This window comes from Ipomoea nil, unplaced genomic scaffold (assembly GCF_001879475.1).
Source record: "Ipomoea nil cultivar Tokyo-kokei standard unplaced genomic scaffold, Asagao_1.1 scaffold2662, whole genome shotgun sequence".
Taxonomy (NCBI): Eukaryota; Viridiplantae; Streptophyta; class Magnoliopsida; order Solanales; family Convolvulaceae; genus Ipomoea; species Ipomoea nil.
In genome coordinates, this window is record NW_017619090.1 from 627,558 (window position 1) to 648,808 (window position 21,251).

General features: G+C 31.7%; 1 protein-coding gene, 1 long non-coding RNA gene and 1 pseudogene across 2 annotated transcripts; 2 read left to right on the top strand and 1 right to left on the bottom strand.

Moving 5' to 3' along the window:
• Nucleotides 1-653: 653 nt before the first annotated feature.
• Nucleotides 654-12,085, bottom strand: LOC109154989. The gene is made up of 3 exons (XR_002049833.1): nt 12,069-12,085; nt 5,579-5,581; nt 654-742 (listed from the first exon to the last, which is right to left on the bottom strand). It is a non-coding gene; the product is annotated as an uncharacterized LOC109154989 (long non-coding RNA).
• On the top strand, nt 10,036-11,946 carry LOC109154986 (putative protein phosphatase 2C 53). Its single transcript, XM_019302724.1, has 4 exons — nt 10,036-10,537; nt 10,891-11,229; nt 11,336-11,515; nt 11,613-11,946. Exons 1-4 carry the CDS (start codon nt 10,091-10,093, stop codon nt 11,775-11,777), a joined length of 1,131 nt encoding a protein of 376 aa, XP_019158269.1. The 5' UTR covers nt 10,036-10,090; the 3' UTR covers nt 11,778-11,946.
• An 8,395-nt stretch (nt 12,086-20,480) lies between the features above and the next one.
• LOC109154885 lies at nt 20,481-21,208 on the top strand (annotated as a pseudogene).
• The last annotated feature ends 43 nt before the right edge of the window (nt 21,209-21,251 follow it).

Genomic DNA, 21,251 nt, shown 5'->3' on the forward strand with positions numbered 1-21,251 from the left:
AATCAAATAGATTATAAAGAAGAAAGATAATAAATTACTAAAATATTTATGTGCTAACGGCTAACTTACTAAGTAAAACACTAATGTAATTTAATAGTTTTGTTGCTCTAAAAATTAAAATTATAATATATTTTTTTTGATAAATTAAGCGTGTATATTATAACAACAAAAGTTAGAAACAAAAACAACTAGCAATGAATAATTGATGGAGATGCTATAATTACAAATGTCCTTATAAAATTATAATTGAATTTCAATGTTTAGTATGATGGTAAATTATACTTTTCTCCAACTTATAAATTTGAGTTAAAATCTCATATCATAATCTCATCAAATGTACTAAAATATAAATATATTTAGTAGTATGACACTCAAATCAAAACATTAACTATATCACCCAAAAAAAAAAAAAAAAAAAAAAAAAAAAAAGTACTATCGACTTAGCCTAGCTTAGTAGTAGCCTAGTACAGTAGTACCAGTGAGCCTCCCAAAACAAATATTTTTTTTCTTTTGAAACCCCCAACAAATGTTATGTCTTCTACTATTTAGCTTTCAGAACAAGCTTTTAGGTTTCTCACTCTTGGTTTTCATCTGCTTCAATCATCTATTCTTCTTCTCTTCAACAATTAATATGGATTTTTTTTTCATTTTTTGAAGTTTTAAATAATTACTTTGTAAATTTGTATTATTATATATTTTTGTGGGAGAGTGCATTTATTATTAACTCCAATGTTCAAAGTTTCTTGTCTTTAAGTTTATGCTTTTAGTTTTCTTCCATTAATGACTAACATCAAACTAGCAGAGTAGCAGAGATTAAGAAACACACATAGAATTCAGATTAAATAGCTCAGTGTCTTAGTCTATACTCATACAATAGAATAATTCCAAACAACAAAAATGAATTTAATTTGGTTGGCAAAAAAAAATACGAAAACCTAAAACAGAAGAAGTGAGAAGAAAGAAAGAGAAACTGTTGTGGATCGGAAGACATAATTTAAATAAATGAATTGAATGAATAATACTACATTAATGAATTTAAAACAAAAATGAATTTAAATATTGTATATTTGTATCCCACTAGTCTTTATGTGCTTTGTCCTCATTTGTTTTATGGCATTACTCATTTGATGATTTGAATGAATAATACTATACTAATTTGTACTTTGTAGGAGTGGTAGTGCGTCTGTGTGTGGGTCTTGTAGAATTATATGTTTAAATGTTAATTGACTTGGTTAGTTTAAATGTTTAATTGACTTACCAAAATAGTAACATTGTGATTAATTGTGAAAGTATGAAGATTGAGCTATAATGAAAAAAGACACAAAGAATTAATACTTTTTTTAAAAGAAATAATTCTGAAGATTCATCATCTCAAGTAAATCCATCTACAAGTGTTGATCAATTGAATTCTGAAAGTTGTCCTGAAAAATCTCAAAGAATTGATACTTTTTTCAATTATAAATGATTTTCGTGATATGCAAGAGAGACATTCTAAATTTTAGTACATTTGTAATATAATGATCTATTTTGGTATATATTAAATAAATATTAATGTATGTAATTGTTCACTCTTAAATCATGATTGGCCCCCGCATCATATAATCCTGGCTCCGTTCCTGGGAGTAGCCTCTCCATGACAGTTGTCCCACTCTTAGAAGCGCTTACATTTAAGCGAATGGATTAATCATTGTATCCAACGATAGAAACCTTAGATTACACACACAAAAATCCAAAAAAAAAAAAAAAAAAATTATTTTTTAAGAAAAAAAAAAAACTTAATCATCTTTTAAGAAAAAAAAAAACTTAATCATCCTTTTTGGGCTAATATGTAAACTTAAGTTAAAAATAGGTAACCAAGACTATGTGGTCTAATGGTACCCGGGTTGGACTTCCATTTGAAAGGTTACGAGTTCGAGCGAGCCTTAGTGGAGGCGTTATTGGTTCTTTGTGTTTCAGTAGGTTGAGAAAGTATACGAACAGATACTACAATGTAATAGGACCAGTAACATTAAAATAAAATTAAAAAAAAAAAAGTTAAAAGTAGGTACATAATGTATCAAAAAAAAAAAAAAAAATCACAGTCGGGAAGCCGTAGAAAAGAGCGAGGAATTGCTCAAACACGCAAAAAGTCATCAGTCAAAATTAGTAATATACCAATGGAAGACTAAGTAACAAAATTGACTGGAGAAGTCCACACATATAATATGACTTCAGACTCTTTCTTAGTCAGGCGTCTTTCCACCTAAATGTACACTATTTACCGAGACCGGAGTATATAATAACCAATTAAAATTAAAAAGGGAATTTAAAAGAAGAATAATAATTAAAATCTCCAATTAAATTCAGTTCCACCGTCACTGAATACGTCACCGGCGACGGCGGTCCAAGTTTCGATTATTTTTAATTCTCTTTTTTTCAATTTTTTTTTTAATTGTTAATGATGATTTAATAATACAGATTATAGTCATGAACTGTAAAGTTTTGGCTTCCATTGTATCATGCGTTGGCATTTTGGCAATCATTTTTTATTACATTATGAATGTGAACTTTTGAATGAATATGAGGATATTTCTGTCAATTTACCTATTTGTACATTTGATTTTTCGTATATATATATATATATATATATATATATATATATATATATTTGAGTACTACTAATAACTCTGTTACAATATAGTATTCGTTCATAATTACTTTCTAAATTTACTGAAGCACAAAAGAGTCAATATCACATTCATTGGGGATCAAACCCATACCTCTCAATTGAAAGAGTCATCACATACCACTAGACCACAAGCTAAGGTCATTGGCTATATGTATCTATGAGATTAGCTATGATTTTATTTTTATTTTTGAAAACTATGAATTTTTATTCACTCTTCTTTTTATTTTTCTTTTGACAGGAGAAACTTGTAACCCCATTTGAAAATATGCATTGGTTAGACTTTGTTTCTATATAATAGCTCATAAAGTACACAAGAAATGTAATTGCATTAGAAATATCATGTGTGACAAGCTAAACTAAGATAGGGTTGACAATAATATAATTAAGTTCAATCATGTATTTAACATATTTTAGACTAAGTCATTAGGTTTCCAAAATAGGGTGAGAGTGGTGTTTGAGATCATTGTTGTTTAACTTCGGCTTGTTCTATAAACAATCACCAAAAACTTCTTCCATTGAGGTTCAAACCCACAACCTTCCATATGATAATGCAACCTTGGTACCATTAGACTACAAGGTCTTATCTCTGAAATTACTATTAAGAAGAGTTTTAATTTAATTCACTATTAATGAAAATAAAATATCTTTAAAACTTTATTAAAAAATCTACTAAACAAACGGTACTCCAAAATATCTCATATCTAAAAACATAATAAGTCTCAATACAGGTTATACGTTGATTTATATCCATTTTTTTGTTAAGTTTTTGTATGGAATAAGGTCCAAATTGGGCACTGAACGTAACCTGAAAGTACAATTACGCCACTGAACGAAAAAAAAAATGCAATTAGACCACTGAACACCTCAAATGTATACAATTTCACTTGATAGCAGGTTACCATCCATTTCATCAGTTGTCTGCTTACAACTATGAATTTTTTTTTTAAAAAAAAACGTATATACTATTATTTTTTTAAAAAAAATTAAATATAATTAAAATTTTAACATAAGTATTAATATTGAGCATATATTTTTGTGTATCACGCATATAAAATACTAGTTTATACATAAAACGTTAACAAATAAATTAAATGTATAGTAGTCATATATAATTAATTAACTTGTATGAAAAATAATGAGAAATAATTAGAGCCCGTTTACTAACGAAAACTGTTATATGTTATCTGTTTTCTAATTTTTTATTTTTCATTTTTTGTTTTTCATTCTCTGTTTTATGTTTAGAAAACTCGTTTACTAACACTTATTTTTTCAAATTTATTTTTTTAGATTAACATTATAAAATTAACATAAGTTTAATTTCGAGTAATTTTTAAATATTATATTTAAAATATTTTTAGATATGTTTGGTTTAAATTGAATAAATATTTTTTTACATGTAAATCTAATATATGTAAGATTTTTACATTTGATATTTGAACCAAATTTATATTTCTATATAACATAAATAAATAAATAAATAAATAAATAAATATATATATATATATATATATATATATATATATATATATATGAACCAATAACCTATTAAGTATTATGTTGACCTAAATTTTAGATTAAAATTTTTTTTGCTAATATTTAAAATATTTTTCGATATATTCATTTGAATGACATGTATATAAATATATAATTTTCACTTGGAATTCTAGGATATGTGAAATTTTCAATATTCGATATCCGGGACCGAATTTGTATTACAATATAACATAACTAAAAATATCCGAATTAATATTCTATTGAGTTCAATAAAAATCTAAAACTTGATATAGAGTTCAATTTTTTATTTTGATAATGTGTATAATGTCTAAATAAGTTATGTTTAAATAAGTAAAGCAAGTAGAAAAGATAGAAGATGTTGATAATGAATGTAATCATAGTAATGAATAAATATGTAAGTAGATAATGGTGCACAAATTATGCTGTGCAACTGTGTGCACGGTTGTAAAAACGATGTTGTTTGGACTAAAAACGCGTGTCCACTTTTAAAAAAAAAAATCAGGTTCGATTCCCGGCAATATCATTTTTTTTTGTATAATTTCAATTATATATCCACAAATTCATAACTATATATCCACGGTGAATGAATAACACAAAATCCATAATGAATGAACTAAATATCCAATATGAATGAACTAAATATCCACAATGAATGAACTAAAAATTCACAATGAATGAACAACATAATGCTATTGAGGGGAATCGAAATTGATATTTTTTAAAAAAATGGGACGCGCATTTTAGTCAAAACGACGTCGTTTTGCAACCGTGTGCACCATGCATGGTGCACACGGTTGCACATCATAACTATTGATAATGGTGAAAATGTGGTTATAGTGACATAGTCAAATAGAAGATGGATGATTCTATTTTTCATTTAGAAAAAAGTTTTAAAATGTTTTTCAGTTTTCTAGAAAACTCAAAAATATTTTTTGTTTTCGAAATGAGAATTGTGCTAATAAACATATTTTTTGTTCTCTATTCTCCAATTTTCTAGAAAACTCCAATTCTCTAATTTTCTAAAAAATCAGAAAAACTCTCCGATTAGTAAACGACCCTTAAATTCTCATTAAAAAAATTTGTTCTAATAAAATTATAAATAATATAAAAGATTCTCTATTTCTTACCCACTAACCTACTTATAACTTACTCTTGATTGTTGAATTTTCTCAAGGCCTCAACAAATAATAGTTCACGTACAATTAGAGGTGCACCTACACCCCCCATCTAAACATTAAAAAAATAGATAAAATAAATAAAATAAAGTTAGTTTAACTATTTAATAGTAACCACAACATTAGGGGAAAAAAAGTTGATAAGCGTGTGTCTATATATATATATATATATATATATATATATATATATATATATATATATAAGATCATATGAGAACACTTACTTAGGTGAGAACGTGAGAACAAATCGTGTGCATGAGTGCATCTATCTAATATTTTTTGATAGTCTATATTATATTAAGTGTGTGCGAACACGCATTAAATGTGTGCAAACACGATTAAGTGCGTTTGCACACATTTAATGCGCGTTCGCACACACTTAATCTAATCTATACTATTAAAAATATTAGATGGATGCACATGATGTGTTCTCATGTTCTCACCTAAGCACATGTTCTCACTGGAACCCTACTCTGCATATAGCCTGATTCATGTACGGGCGCACGAAATTACTATCACATTTTTTCTATTTTTTTCTTAAATTTTATGTCTTTAATCATCATAGATGTACATATAAAATTGGTATGCATGCATGTTCTCACATAGTTACTAGTTTTAATATCAAACAAACCTTATAATATAATATAATATTTGATATATTACATATTTGTTGGGATACGTTAGGAATTGAAACATTGAATGATAGTACTAAAACAAAAAATACAGCAATACAAAATTATATTAAAGAAAAAAAAAAAAAAAAAAGCGACGTCAACCGACAATGAGGATATACGATTATATATAATTAATTACAAAAGCTGTCATTTATTATTAAGGATTATGGAAATGGAAATTCATTTGTATGTAGACATGCGACATATGCCTTTAGGATATTTTTGAGGAATATAATGGAATCTTGGACTCTATGCAAGTGGCGTAGCAATGGGGAAGTCGGCGAATACGAACAATAATATGTTTCAGAAGAGAAAATGTGACCCATTCTCTAGTCACAAATTAAAGGCGCCCACAAGACTGCATGCCACAATTTTTGCGTTTGCCGTTGATTTGGTAAATTTGATATCAAATTTATAAAATATTTTAAACTGAATTAATTTTTTCCGGTAAAAATCGATTTATTTTAATATTTTAGTCAAATTCAACTAAAAAATTTTAATTCATAATTTCGCACCACAAAATATTAATTAAATCAAGAGAAAATGCTACTTTTTATCTCTGAATTATAGGTTTATAGCACTTTTTTCTCCTTAATTATTCATATATTCACATTTGCCCACTCAATTATTTTTAAAGTGACATTTTTCCCCTCATTGATGTTAAATAGACATTTTTACTCTTAAAATAATTATTTCATTTATTTTTATTCTCTAACAAATTATTACTTATATGTAGGGATGACCATGGTTCGATTTGAACAGAACTAGACTCAATAACAATCAAACTGAAGCAGTATGGACAGTTCTTGTTACAATTCAGAACTGAAAAAAAAAATTCACAATAAAAATTTGTATTAATATTCATACATTTGGTATTCATATTTTAATGTTTCTTCTCCCAAAGCGAGCAGGAGAGATTGGTTCACGGTGCGTTATAGTGTCGTTGGTTGCGCGGTACGAAAGTGGAGACCAACCAGCCAGCCAAGCACAAACCAACCTTTTATTCTTTTATTTTTAACGTGTTTGACCGTTAAAAGGATTTGTTGTGTCTTTAGAACGCCTCCTGGCCTTTTGACGACTATGCGTTGAAACTCTTTTTTTTTTTTTTTTTTTGAAAGAATACGTTGAAACTTTTAATACCTACTATACTATACTATAAGTGCGATGAGCCAATAAACCCTCACTCCCCACCCCCTACCACGTCGCGTGCTTCCACCACAAATTATTCATCTGCATCTTGTATTATATTATGAACGACTCAGAAAAAAATTCTACCAAACATAAATAATATTTCCAACCCCATACAATCAAAACATTATTTATATTTTTATTATTATAAAAGAAAGGGATACCCACATATACCATCTAAACCCTACGCCTCCCACCTAGGGGAGCAATCGTATATCCATTGACCACAAGGTATATCCATTGACTATACATATAAAGTGATTATCGATCTCAATCGTTAATCAGTATTCATCAATAGTTAGAGATTTTAGTAAAAAAAAATATGATGTCAATTTTTTTTAATTATTGTCAACTTTCAAGTTTATAATATTTTATAAAAACTAATCCCATCATTTTTCCCTTTATTTTTCGACAACCATCAATCGTTAATCTACTTAAATTAATAGATTATATTAGTCATCATTTTTTACCTATATATATATCACAGTTTGATTTATGAGAAAATCCTCAACCGCTACTTGAAAGTGAACTCTATGTGAAGTTCGTCTTGTAACCCTAACTAGAAAATGACACAATGAGATAAACTTATCTAAGTTAGTTATCCATAACTAATAACTCAAATAAAAAATGACAACAATTATTTCACAAATTATTATTCCATTTGTCACATTTTATTTGTCCTACTTATTACTATTTATTTGTCTAGTAAACTATTTCTTCTTAGTTTTTTTTAATATTTTTAAAATTTAATTTTTTTTGTGTTTTATAATACTTTTAATATAGTTTTTAATATATAAATTTTATATACTAATAATATATTTAACATTATGAAAAATTAAATTAAAAATAATTATTAATCAAATCTCATTAATTAAATCAAACAAATAAAACTAGATGGATGGAGTAATAACTCATATGTATTGTACATCGTTTGATCTTATCTAAAGTCAACGCCATCGTGTGCAATCTTCAATGCGTCACCTATTGTGTTGAATTAGCATTTAAGTTTTATGTAACATTGGCTCTGTTTGGCAAACTTAGCTGAAAAGCTATAAGCTAGGAGCTGAAAGCTGAAAAGGAGCTGGAAATTGAAAAGCTATAAGCTCGGAGCTCAAAACAGAAGAGCTGTTAAGCTAGCTGCTATGATTGAAAGTGTTTGGTAAAATTAACTTTTTGATAAGCTGATAAATGTAAAAAGACTAAAAAGGATATCTTCATAAAATTTAAATTAGTTTGTTTACATATTAAAATTTAACATTTTGTCTTTAAAAAAAAAAAATCAACATTTTGAAATAAAACTATTAACATAATCATGATCTAGCATCTCATAATGAAGTAGTAATATTATTGCAAATCTAATAATAATAATAATAATAATAATAATAATAATAATAATAATAATAATAATAATAATAATAATAATAATATTTGCGGTGAAAGTTGCGGACAGAGGAGAGAAAATGGTTTTAATTGGGAAGGGTAAATTATGTTATTTATTTAAAATAATAAGGATAAAGATGGAAAAAAAGTTAGGAAGCTAGGAGCTTATTTTGAAACGCTACTTAAGGTAGCGTTCCAAAATAAATTCTTATTTTAAGCTAGTAGCTTATTTTGAGAACATTACCAAACAGAGCTTATAACTTATTAGTAGCTTAAAATAAGCTATAAGCTCCTAAATAAACTCTGCCAAACAGAGCCATAAACTTGTTACCCAATACATAATACATGTCACCTAGTATAAAGGTGGAGTTCAGATAATAATAAAAACAAATTCTACTACATGGACTCTCAAATCTTACTCTTTAAATTTTACTTTGATAAACTATTTTTTTATATTGGTCCCAATACAAGTGTCTACATTAAGTTTTTGGGTGTAGAAGTAAAAAATAAATAAATAAAGTGTCCCCCACTTCTGCGAGTGAATTGTGGCGCGTGAGTGTCACGTTCCATGCAATTGGTGTGTGACGCTCACGCACCATGGAGATAGAGTATTAGTGCGTGAGCATTGAAGCGCACACACCACGCAACTGGTGTCACCATTGAAGTACAAAGAGTCAATATCGTCCCTACTGGGACTTGAACCAATGACATAATTTAGAAGAGTCACTTCATGTCACTTGACCACAAAGTCATTGACCATTTTTCTTCATTTAAATTAAAAAAAAATCATGAATTTCTCAATCTTAACTTTAAAAAACGGAGACAATGTTATATGCATTAAATTTATGTTTAGTTGAGATAACTTTATAGTTTATAAGTTTAATTAATTTAGAAGCAGTTTATTAATATAAAAAGTTATGATGTAGTATTGAAATAGGTAACCGAATGAATGAAACATGTTTATCGTTCTAGAATGTCATGACTTCGATTTTTACCAATATTTTATCGTACATATTACAGAGTCTTTATAATGCAATTTGTATCTTTAGTATGCACATTCGAGTAGTGACTACTAATTTTGCTTGTCAAAAAAATTGTACTGGTAATGTATTTATTACTCCGTACATAGTAAAATATTTAGTAGTGCAGTAAATAAAAGTCTAACCTCTGTGTTCAGCTGAGTTACCATGACTTACATCCATATGTCCCGTCGGGTTGGAGAGTGGGGTCCCTTGGGTTGGGGATTCAACAGAATAATATTTAGGAAAAAAAAAAAAAACTTAAATAGTACGAGTAATTTTAAAGAAATGTTAGGGAGAAAAGGATAAATTTAGAGAAATGAGTAAGAAAAGTACTCGCGCGTGTTTTCACGAAGTTTACGAGAGCGTGAAGTACCTATAGCTTTCCCATTCATGTATAAATAAAGCTACTGACCTTGCTCCGATTCATTCTGCGCTACTGAATTTGAACGGATCAAACTCGGAGCAAAAATGTCTATCGCAGTAGTTCATTCACCGGTGTTCTCACCGTCGCCGGTGTTCAGCAAATCAACGGCTTCATCTCCGATCGGCCGGAGCCTTTATGCTTCCTCCTCCCTGTCACCGTCCACCGTGACGCCGCCGCCGTCGACCTTGTGCCCGTTGACTCTCCGGCGTCCCACCCAGACGCGTAATATCATCCTGAACGGGATTAATGAAGAGCCGATTTGCTCAACCTCGTCAACGCCGGTTCTGAAGAGGAAGAGGCCGGCGAGGATTAATATTCCGATGGCGGCGTTGAGTTTCGAGCCGAGTCTGCAGACTCCGAGGGACGGCGATAGATTGGATGAGGTAGAGGTTGAAGGAGAAGGCTACTCCGTGTATTGCAAAAGAGGGAAACGGGGTGCTATGGAGGATAGGTATTCGGCCTTCGTTGATCACCAGCAAGGCTCTAAACAGGTAATTCACTCCAGCCTTTCTCGCTTCATTGAGATTTTCTTCATTTTCATAAGCTTCGATCGAAAAAAACCTGTTTACTGGATTCTTATCATCGGCATATTGATCATTTCAATGGATATATGAGTGTGTAATTAAGTTTTTAAAAACAGATTCATATAGTCATGCAATATGATCTCCTTGCAATCACAATCCTAGACATAGGGGAAAACAGATTGAAAGTGTTTGTATATATGCCTGACCGAAAAATTAAATCATTGTATTAGTTCTTTTACTCGCCTTAATTGAAGGATCGCGTCTTGTTCACCGTGAATGAAATCAAGGTTTTAATTAAATCTGTGCTCTTCACTCTTCAGGCTTTCTTCGGCGTATTTGATGGACATGGAGGAGTGAAAGCTGCAGAGTTCGCAGCAAGAAATATGGGTAGGAATATTATGAACAAGGTGGGCATAAGAAGTGAAGAAGATATCGAAGCTGCGGTTAAGGAGGGTTATCTCACCACTGATGAAGAGTTTCTAAAGCAAAATGTCAGGAGTGGAGCAAGCTGTGTAACAGCATTGATTCACAAAGGCAAACTTGTTGTCTCGAATGCTGGTGATTGTCGCGCTGTTATGAGCCGAGGAGGAATGGCAGAGGTCCTCACTCTCGATCACCGCCCCTCGAGGGAAAGCGAGAGAGAAAGAATTGAGGCACTGGTGAGTTGCATGATGGATCTATTCTTCTCAGATGTAAAGATTGCTTGGTAAAATGATTTAGCAATCAATCTGTTTACTCAATTCGAAAAAATGCTTGGTCTTGCAGGGTGGTTATGTTGATTGCTGCCGCGGTGTTTGGAGAATTCAGGGATCCCTTGCTGTGTCAAGAGGAATAGGGGACGCCCAATTGAAAAAATGGGTAATTGCAGAACCGGAAACGAAGACAGTGTTCACTGAACCCGACTTCGAATTCTTAATCCTGGCTTCTGATGGAGTCTGGGACAAGGTAAATTAACAAGCCAAATACACTTCTAATTGCAGATAAAAGTTTCGGTTCTTGAGAGATTGTGATCTAAAATACCCAATTCTTATCTCATTTGCAGGTTAGTAATCAGGAGGCAGTTGATACAGTCAGGCCTTTGTGCATAGGTGTTGACAAACCACACCCACTCTCTGCTTGCAAAGAGCTTGTTAACTTGGCACTCACAAGAGGCTCCTTTGATGATATAAGTGTGATGGTGATCCAGCTAAGTCATTTTGTTCAATGATCTAATGCTTCCATGGATTATTAACCTGGGACGAAACGAGGAAGGTTTTACTGGCTTCGCGTCATTCTGATCATAGAGACATAACTCCCTGAAAGTAACATCCTGTACATTTCTCCTTCTCTCAATAGGGTTGCTGCATACCTCATACTTTGACAGCACGTTTGGTTCAGAAGGAATTAATAGGTAATTGGAATCCTATTCCATAAGGAATGGAATCGACAAAGAATATGATATTAATTGTATTCTATTATTTGCTACGCGTAAAAAAATAGACTTTAGAAATTATATTACACTTTTATTAATTTAAGGATCTTGTAGTCCAATGGTACCACGCTGCTCTCCTATGTGGGAGGTGATAGGCTCGGCTCCTCAATGGAGGCATTTGATGTAATATGGTATCCCCTCCCTATAAATATAATATATATATATATATATATATATATATATATATATATATATAGAAAATATTCATATCCACATTGTATAGACTGTTTGTTAAATTTTAGTCTATTTGTTAAATACCATATATATTCACCATAGAATCAAATAAATATTTTGTGAAGGCTTAAGAGTTTGAATCTGAAAGAGGTGCAAATTTTAGATTTAATTAATGGTAAAATATGAAATAGCAATTTTATGCTATTCTTGATAATTCGGGAATAGCTTAATACCTAGAGGAGGCCATAAATCTCCATTTCCTTTGTAAGGGGAATAATCAAACAAAGGAATAGGTTTATTACTGGAGTCATTTTAGCCTATTTTGCGAACCAAAAGTGCCATGAGCGAATATGATCCCTTTCTCTTGAGCCAATGCCTTTCAGTTGGACATGGATTTTGAGTTTAATCATACAAGGAAAATTGGTGTTCTACAGTGGCAACAATTTTCTGGGAATACATTTCAAATGTTTGACACGTGACTGAGATGACTATATTAATAATAAAACTAGTAGTTGAATGTTGAATGGTATAGTGTCTCATTTTGACCAGAATGACCTCAGTAGTTGTACCAGCTGCCCCTGAGAAGATTGTGGATTGTAATTTTGATTTTTTTTTTCTACCTACGAAAACTTTTATTTTCCAGAGCATTTCCAACCCAAAACATAAAAAAATTTATATAAAAAGGAATAGGGATACCGTATAAGTCACTAAACTATTTAGGAAACAACAATTAAGCCATCAAACTCAAATAACTTCAAATAAGTCCTTGAATCCAAAAAAAAAAAAAAAAAAAAAAAAAAAAAAAAAAAGAGCAAATAAGTCATTAAACCCAAAAAAAAAAAGAGCAATTAACATTTTTAACAAGTTAACTCCATATTTTTGTTTACTGTCTTACCGATTGCCAAATGTTTATTTTAGTTACGTTGTTTTTTTATTATTATTATTATTATTATTATTATTATTATTATTATTATTATTATTATTATTCACTTGGATAGTATTACATTTTAAAGTAATTATTATAATCAAAATAGTTTTGTCTTATCGATATTTGATTTATTTATTTATTATTATTTTTTTATTGGATCTTCTGTTTAAAAAATAATAAATAAATAAATAAATTAGATCTAGACAAGACAAAACTATTTTGATTATAATTACTTTAAAATATATTACTATGTAGGTGTTCTATAATAAAAAAATAAAAAAAAAACGCAAATAAAATAAACATTAGGCAATCCAGCTAGCAAAAACCTGGAGTTAAAAATGTTAATTGCTCTTTTTTTTTTTTTTCCGGATTCAATGGCTTATTTGGTAGTTATTCGAGTTCGATGGCTTAATTGTTGTTTTCCAAATAGTTCAGTGGCTTATTCTCACATAAAATTTTAGAGTTCTACTACATGTACTTCTAAATTCGACTTCCTCACTTTTACTCCATGACATGACATGACAAACAATGATTAGATATTTTCATCATGTGGGTCCCAAGAAAAGGATCTACATACAAAAATTGTTAGAGTCCGTGTAGTATTGTCCCAAATTTTATTATCTCCAACCTATCACACCAAAATTTTACACCAAATGTTATTCTATACTAAAATAATTTGGTGTTTCATAATTTAAAAGTTTATTAGTCTAATACAAAATATAATTTGTTATATAAATAATAATACTTAGTACAATTTAATTTTGTTAAAATTATGTTTTGTGTAGTTTAATTTTTAATTAATTTATATTCAATACTAGTCTTGTTTTAATCGTTTTGATGAGATATTTCAAATGATATAACTTATTTTTAATACAGAGTAATATATAATTTATATTTTTTGAAGAGATATAATTTATATTTAAGTATTTAACAAAATCAATGTTGCAAAATCGCGCCTAGGCGCCGGCCGTCGCGAGGAAGGCCGGAATCGGCCTCCTCCGCGGCCGGCGGCTAGGAGGCCGCCTAGCCGGCTGGTTTATTATTATTATTAGGATTTAGGGTTAAAAACTTTGCGAAGGCATAACTTTTGACTCGGTTGTCCGTTTTGGACAAAAAAAATTTCAAATCGCGTATTTTTTCGAGATCTATACACCGCAAACAACCAAAAGCGGTTTGCTCCACCAATTTCTCAAAAAAAAAAATGCTTCTTTTGCTCTCAAGATTTTTTTAATGTATTTAGATGGTTTCAACAATATTTTGAACAATTTTATAGCCACTTAAATAAATAGTTTGTAAGAAAAACTATGAGAACCTTAGGGGCCGTTTACTAACTGAAAATTTCTGGGAATTTCCGGTAACTGGAAAATAGAAAACAGAAAACATGTTTACTAACACAGTTTCCATTTTGAAAACTGAAAATAATTTCTGGAAATTTCTGGAAAACTGGAACACACTTAAAAACTGTTTTCGAAATGGAAAACAGAATCATCTATCATCTATTTAGTTATATGTCACTATAACCTCATTACTATGATTATATTCATTATCAATTTATCATCTTATTTTACTTATCACTATCTTCTATCTTTTCTACTTAGTTTACTTATTTAAAAATAATTTATTTGCTTACACTTTAAAGTTAGACATTATTTACATTATCAAAATTAAGAATTAAAATCTCTCTATATATAATGATTTAGATTTTGATTGAACTCAATAGATTATTAATTCGAATATTTTTAATTATGTTACATCATAATACAAGTTCGGTCCAGATATTCGATATTAAAATCTCACATATATTAGAATTCAAAGTAAAAGTTATATATTCATATACATGTCATTCAAATGAATATATCCAAAAAAAAAAATATTTTAAATATTAGCTCAAAAATTATTAATATTATCTAAACTAACTTTTAGGTGAAAACTGAAAAATTAGAAAATAGAAAACGGAGAACAGTTTTCAGTTACTAAACAAGTTTTCTAAACAGAAAACAGAGAATGGAAAACTGAGAATGAAAACTAAAAAATTAGAAAACAGAAAAAGAGAACAGTTTTCTGTTGGTAAACGGACCCATAATGTTTTCTTAGTGAATTTTGATACTTTTTAATTTATTTTTTTTTAAATTAAAAAAAAAAAAAAAAAACCGGCGCCTAGGGGTTGCCTAACGTATTTTGCAACCTTGAACAAAATAGTTAAATATAACCTTAAACAAAAAGAATTAAGAAAAACTGACAAGGGTAAAATAAGAAGGAAAAATAACACTTTTTCTCCCTGAGTTATATACTTATAGCACTTTTCTTCCCTGAATTATTCATGTAAGCACATTAGCTCCTTCAATTATTCTAAAAGTGACGGTTTTTCCCCCTGATATATTAAATTGACATTTCTACTCTTAAAATAAGCATTTTATTTATTTTTCTTCTCCAACAAATTATTGGGTATACGTATGGATGACCACGGTTCGAATTAAAAGTTTCCGGTTATGATTCAGATCCTGAACCCAAAATTTGAATTCCAGTTTAATAAAATTATGAATCGAAAAAACTGGATCCTGAATCGTGAACCGGCGGTTCCGAATTCGGTTCGTGATTTTGAACCGTCTTTATTTTAAAATTTTATTTTTTATTTTAAAATAGTTTAAATTCAACAATAAATGTATTTTATTTTTTTCAGTTCGGAGCATGAACCGACTGTTCCAGTTCGCGATTTTAATAAACTTTAAATATCGGGTTTCGATTCTAAATTGTAATTTGAATATTTCGGTTTGGTTGCTATACTGTCTGTTTGGTTTGAACCAAATTGTGGTCATAATTTGTTGGAAAAGAAAAATAAATAAAATATTTATTTTAAAGGTAAATATGTCTATTTAATATTTTAGGAAAAACACAGCTACTTGAATGATTCGGGAGAAAAAATAATATAAGTATATAACTCAGAGAAAAAAAGTGCTATTTTCCAAAACAAGAATATAAAAGTTTTTTTAAAAAAAATAGAATAGTGTTGCGCCATATTTGGCGCAGCACTATTCAGAATCGGCAAAAGTTTGGCGTTTTTTGTGCCAATTTGCCGATTTGCTGCTCACGTTGGAGATGGTTACAAGTTGACTCTAAAACGAGACTTGGGCACATAGTATAAATAGGAAATTCTTCCGTACTTCATATATCCACTATGCCCTCCAGTATTGTGCTATACTGCTATGGCATCATGGATTGTAAGGAATAATATTGTACACTTACAAATAAATATAAGGGGAAATCACAATTTTAGTCCCTCAATTATTTTTCAACTGTCAATGTAATCATTAGTTTTCAATTTCAAGCAATTTGATTATCAAATTGTTTAAAATTTCATCAATTAAATCCTTACAAGGACCAAATTGACGAAATTTTAAAATGTTGAAATCACCATTTTAGTCCCTAAAAGGGTTTAATTGATTAAATTTTAAACAATTAGAGGATCAAATTGGTTGAAATTAAAAACTATGGACTACATTAAAAGTTGAGAAACAATTGAGAGACCAAAATGTTGATTAACTCTAAATGTAATATCCACATAGACAGGGTTTATCTTAATAGTTCAAGAGTCAATTGGAAGTGATGGATATATTAGGAACAGGCTCGGGGCAAACCGACTCGAAGAAGGGAAGGCGCAGTACAAGGAGCCAAGGGCTACCCCGGCACAGGTCGACCTCGGCCTCGTCTGGGGGCTGACCCCGACCTGGCCAAGATCGACCTCGGGTCCGTGGTCTCGAGGTCGACCTTCGAAGCAAGCTACCCTCCTTCGCTGACGATGACTCACAACTCGAAGAGTGGGGGAATGATGATGGATATATTAGAAACGGGCTCGAGGCAAATCGACCCGAGAAGGACATGGCACAATATCAGAGGACAAGGTCGACCTTGTCCTCTGGGGTCGACCTAGGCCTCTGGATCGACCTAGGCCTCTGAGGTCGACCTAGGCCTCTAAGGTCGGCCTCGGTCAGGAGCAATCACGATCCGGGGGGCTCACAGCAGATGGTGGCTTCGATGGAGGCATCCTAGGCCTCGGGCGTGTACGGGAGGACTCGGTCAAACCGCGATCCAACCGCCTACCCTATTCTCGTGGGGCAGTTGGGATGCTAGCTATAAAAAAAAAAAAAAAAAAAAAAAAAAAAAAAAAAAAAAAGCACCCCTGTCTTGTCTAGGCATCTACTACATTGTCTAAATATTACATATTCCTTGTAATTATTCTACAAAATACTATCAATACGAAAGCTATCCCCGTGCCTATTCTCCTTGGTTTCTTTAATACTCAAAATTTGCAGAACACAGTACTGAATTTGACATTTTATTTCATTTTTTTTGTTACATAAATCAAGGAAAAAGGTAGGAAGTAATTCACGTGTACTAAACGGATAAATGAGGAAGAAAGCGGGAAGAAGAAAAAAATAAAAGAAAAAAATGAAATAAATTTAAAAGGACCAAAATACCCTTCTAATTATCACATATTATTTTTCCGGTTGAAATTCCGGTAATATGTGGCAGGAAAATTAGACCGGAGGACCAAAAGTGATACTAGTTAGAAATTCATGCACCTAATTTGAAAAAAGCAATACTAGGTCAATGACCAAAAGTGCTTCACCTATAATAGTCAATGGACCAAAAGTAATATTTGCTCTATATAATCATGATCAGATGTGAAGTAAGTTTCTCGTGATAAGTGTGAACTAATTTGATCTATTCATCTAGAATGATCAATGACTAAAAAATTATGGGGTTAAATTTATAAATACTAGTATAAGGAATCTACTTAGGGATTTCATGCATCTATTTCTTTAATGTAACAAAACTAATTAGATCAAATATGTTCCTTTTGCAAACTAGCATCAGTAACCCAATTGCACATGAAACATTACAACAAGAAAGAAGCGGACAAACAATGAAGATGAAAACAATCACAAACCTATCCAAAAGTGAATTAACAAAAACTTAGAATAATTTCAACCAAAAGTAGTATCTACTACCTAATTGTTAGGAAATTGAGGAAATATGTCGTAGTAAAAACTACGTTGTTATAGGCTGGCTCAGAAATAAAGAATTTGTGACGAAGAAGGTCTGTGTCGTGTACGAAACACTGCCTTAAAAACGAATTCCGGAGACTGTGCGGTCTTATAGATTTGGTACGCTTCTGATGGATAACACTAGTGTTGCGAAAATCGCGCCTATGCGTCGATTAATCGGCGCTTAGGCGCTAGGCGGTCGGCCTCCTAGGCGCCCGCCTAGGCGTCCGCCTAGGCGTTCTAGGCGCCCACCTAGGCGCTCTAGGCACCCTAGGCGGTCCCCAGGCGCCTAGCGATTTTTTCAACATTGGGTAACACAAACGACTACGCTTAACTGGCACAATTAAGACGCAGATGGACCTGACTAATTGTTGCTCTAACTGTAAAGAATAGAGAAGGCGAGAAGGATAAGACTGAATGAATGATTCTGAGCTCTGGGAAGGCGATATATATAGCATCAAATTTAACTGCCTAACCCAATTACAGCCACAAGTTAGTGCAACAGAAGAGAAGGTGGCCACGAAAATAGCGAAAGACATTTTGGCCACGAAATAATTATTTTGGATGGGCGAAATTCTTGGAAATAAATAAAGGGCAAATATAAAGGTGGCACACCACACCACACCTCGCACGCGTGCGAACCGAGCCGAGCCGGCGGCACGCGCATGGGTTTCCCCCTTACTTTCCCTCCAAAATATTTCAAGCTTCTCTAAAAGGGTTGCTATTTAAAAGGTGGGTGGAAGACCCATTTGAAAGCACTGTGTGACAACTATACTCTTCATTATCACACTATTAAATGTATGTCTATTTCTCCAACACTAATAACATACCAACTACAATAAGTATTTTGATAATTGTTTTTAGAAACATTAATTTTAATGCCAACTATAATGAACTTCTTTTATATAACTTTGCATTAGGCATTAAATCAGTTACGCAATGTGTGTGTAAAACTAATTTTTATTTAAGTAAATGGTCTCAATAATATATTTGTAGGGACATATTTGAGTATTTGGCACTTTTTTTTTTTTTTTTTTTAAAATCCAAACAACTATAATATCACTTCTAGCAGATGAATTGGGAGTCTTTGGTTCAAACATTGGATTCATAATCATAATTTGAATAAAATACTTGATGATTGCAATAAATTAAAGTATAAACAAATCTTTTTGTATGGTATTAAATATGAAGTTGGAATCAAGATAAACAAACAGTTAATTAAATAAAAAAAATAAATTAATATATAAAAGTATATGATACATATATACACACATATATGTGTATATATATTAAAGTTCCATATTGAATGCATAAAAATGATTTTTTTTCTTCTTCATTTTTTATTTCATTGTTCAAAGGTAGAAAACGATAAGAGTAATAAGTTTTATGATTTGAATCCATAGTATGATAACAAAAGTATGCAAACGAACAAAATAATGTGTATAAAATTCAATAGTATGGTACAAAAGTAGATGAGTATATGGTAACCACAATGTTCTAAATTTGACTTTGTCTATTGTTTTTCATGGTTTTAGCCAATCAACTATGGGCAATATAGGATAGTTTACAAATTGTGATCCTTTACCAGTTAGGGTTATAATACGATTTTTACACATAGCGCACATTCGAGCAATGTCGGCAAGTTTTATTGTTTACACTTATACAACTCATTTGTTGGATTTTTTTTTTTAGGTGTCATGTAAGATAGAAGTGTAGGGAAAAAAGAGGAGGGGGGGGGGGGGGAGGGGAGGGGAGGGGGATTAAATACAAAAAAGCAAAAAAATAAAAAAAATAGGCTTTTAACGCGCGTTGCAAGTGCACCGAATGCGCACCTGCAACAACATTTTTTTGTCCTCATGCAATGGGTCCTACAAAAAAAAACTTGACTTGCAAAAGGTACCCATTATTCTCTCTCACACATCTTACCTAAACCAAAAAGTCGGCGAAAACCTATAAAAATGCACTGATGGAGATCCTATAAGACACAAATACTAATATGAACAATAGGCTAATGGTTATCATTTGGAAGGACTGACTCAAACTCAATTAGTTGAAAAATAAGTTGGCCAGTTTAACTTCACTTGCAAAAGTTAATATAATATAACCTGAGTTAATTTCAGCAATGCTCCTCCGACTATATTGATTTTCCACAATTGGTTCCCCGACTTTTAATTTTGACAATTTAGACACTTGACTTTCGAATTCTTTCCAATGTTGGTCATTCCGTCAGATTAAGGTTAAGTGGACGTTAAATTAAGGGGTAAAGTAGTCATTTCAACTGCTTAGTGTATAATGGGGGTTTTGGATACTAGGATTGCCCGAAAACATCCTTCGTTTAGCGATGAAGGGATGCTGTCGCCGCGGGCGAGATGGGAGGGAGTATGTGAGCTCAACATCACAGCGTGCAACAACAAGGTGATCAGAGCGAGGAGTTTCAGCTGAAGGGAGAGATCGGTGTTCGACGATGATGGACACAACTCACATACGGCCGACATGGCTGCTGGGAATTTCGTGAGAGGCGCAATTGTGTACGGGAGTGCTAACGGCACGACGGTGGGGGTTGTGCCGCTGGCTCACTTGGCTATATACAAGGTGTGCAATGAAATAGGGTGCTCGGACAGTGAGATTTTGGCGGCGATGTATACGGCGATTGAGGACGGAGTTGATATCCTCTCACTTTCCATCGGCGGAATGTTGCCGTCTTTCTATGAAGACAGCGTCGCGCTGGGGGCATATAACGCCATGGAAAAAAGGGCATTTTTGTTAGCGCCTTCGCGGGTAACGACGACCCATTCGGTGGCTCTTTATCCAATGAAGCTCCCTGGATGCTCACCATCGGCCCCAATACTGTCGACAGGAAACTCAGTGCCATCGTCTCGCTCCACCGCAGTGGCGTTCAAGATGGAGAAATTCGTAGCCGGAGAAGTAGAAGAGGCAATTGGGGACGACCCAAGTTAACAACTCCCAAGATTCATATATATCGCGTATACAAGGGAGAAAGACGAGAAATTATACACTAAGCAAGTGAAAGAACTACTTTACCCCTTCATTTAACGTCCATGT

Coding starts and splice junctions, on each gene's coding strand:
- LOC109154986 (XM_019302724.1), top strand. CDS start 10,091: ATGTCTATCGCAGTAGTTCATTCACCGGTGTTCTCACCGTCGCCGGTG. Junction 10,538..10,890: donor ACCAGCAAGGCTCTAAACAG/GTAATTCACTCC, acceptor TTCACTCTTCAG/GCTTTCTTCGGCGTATTTGA. Junction 11,230..11,335: donor GAGAAAGAATTGAGGCACTG/GTGAGTTGCATG, acceptor TTGGTCTTGCAG/GGTGGTTATGTTGATTGCTG.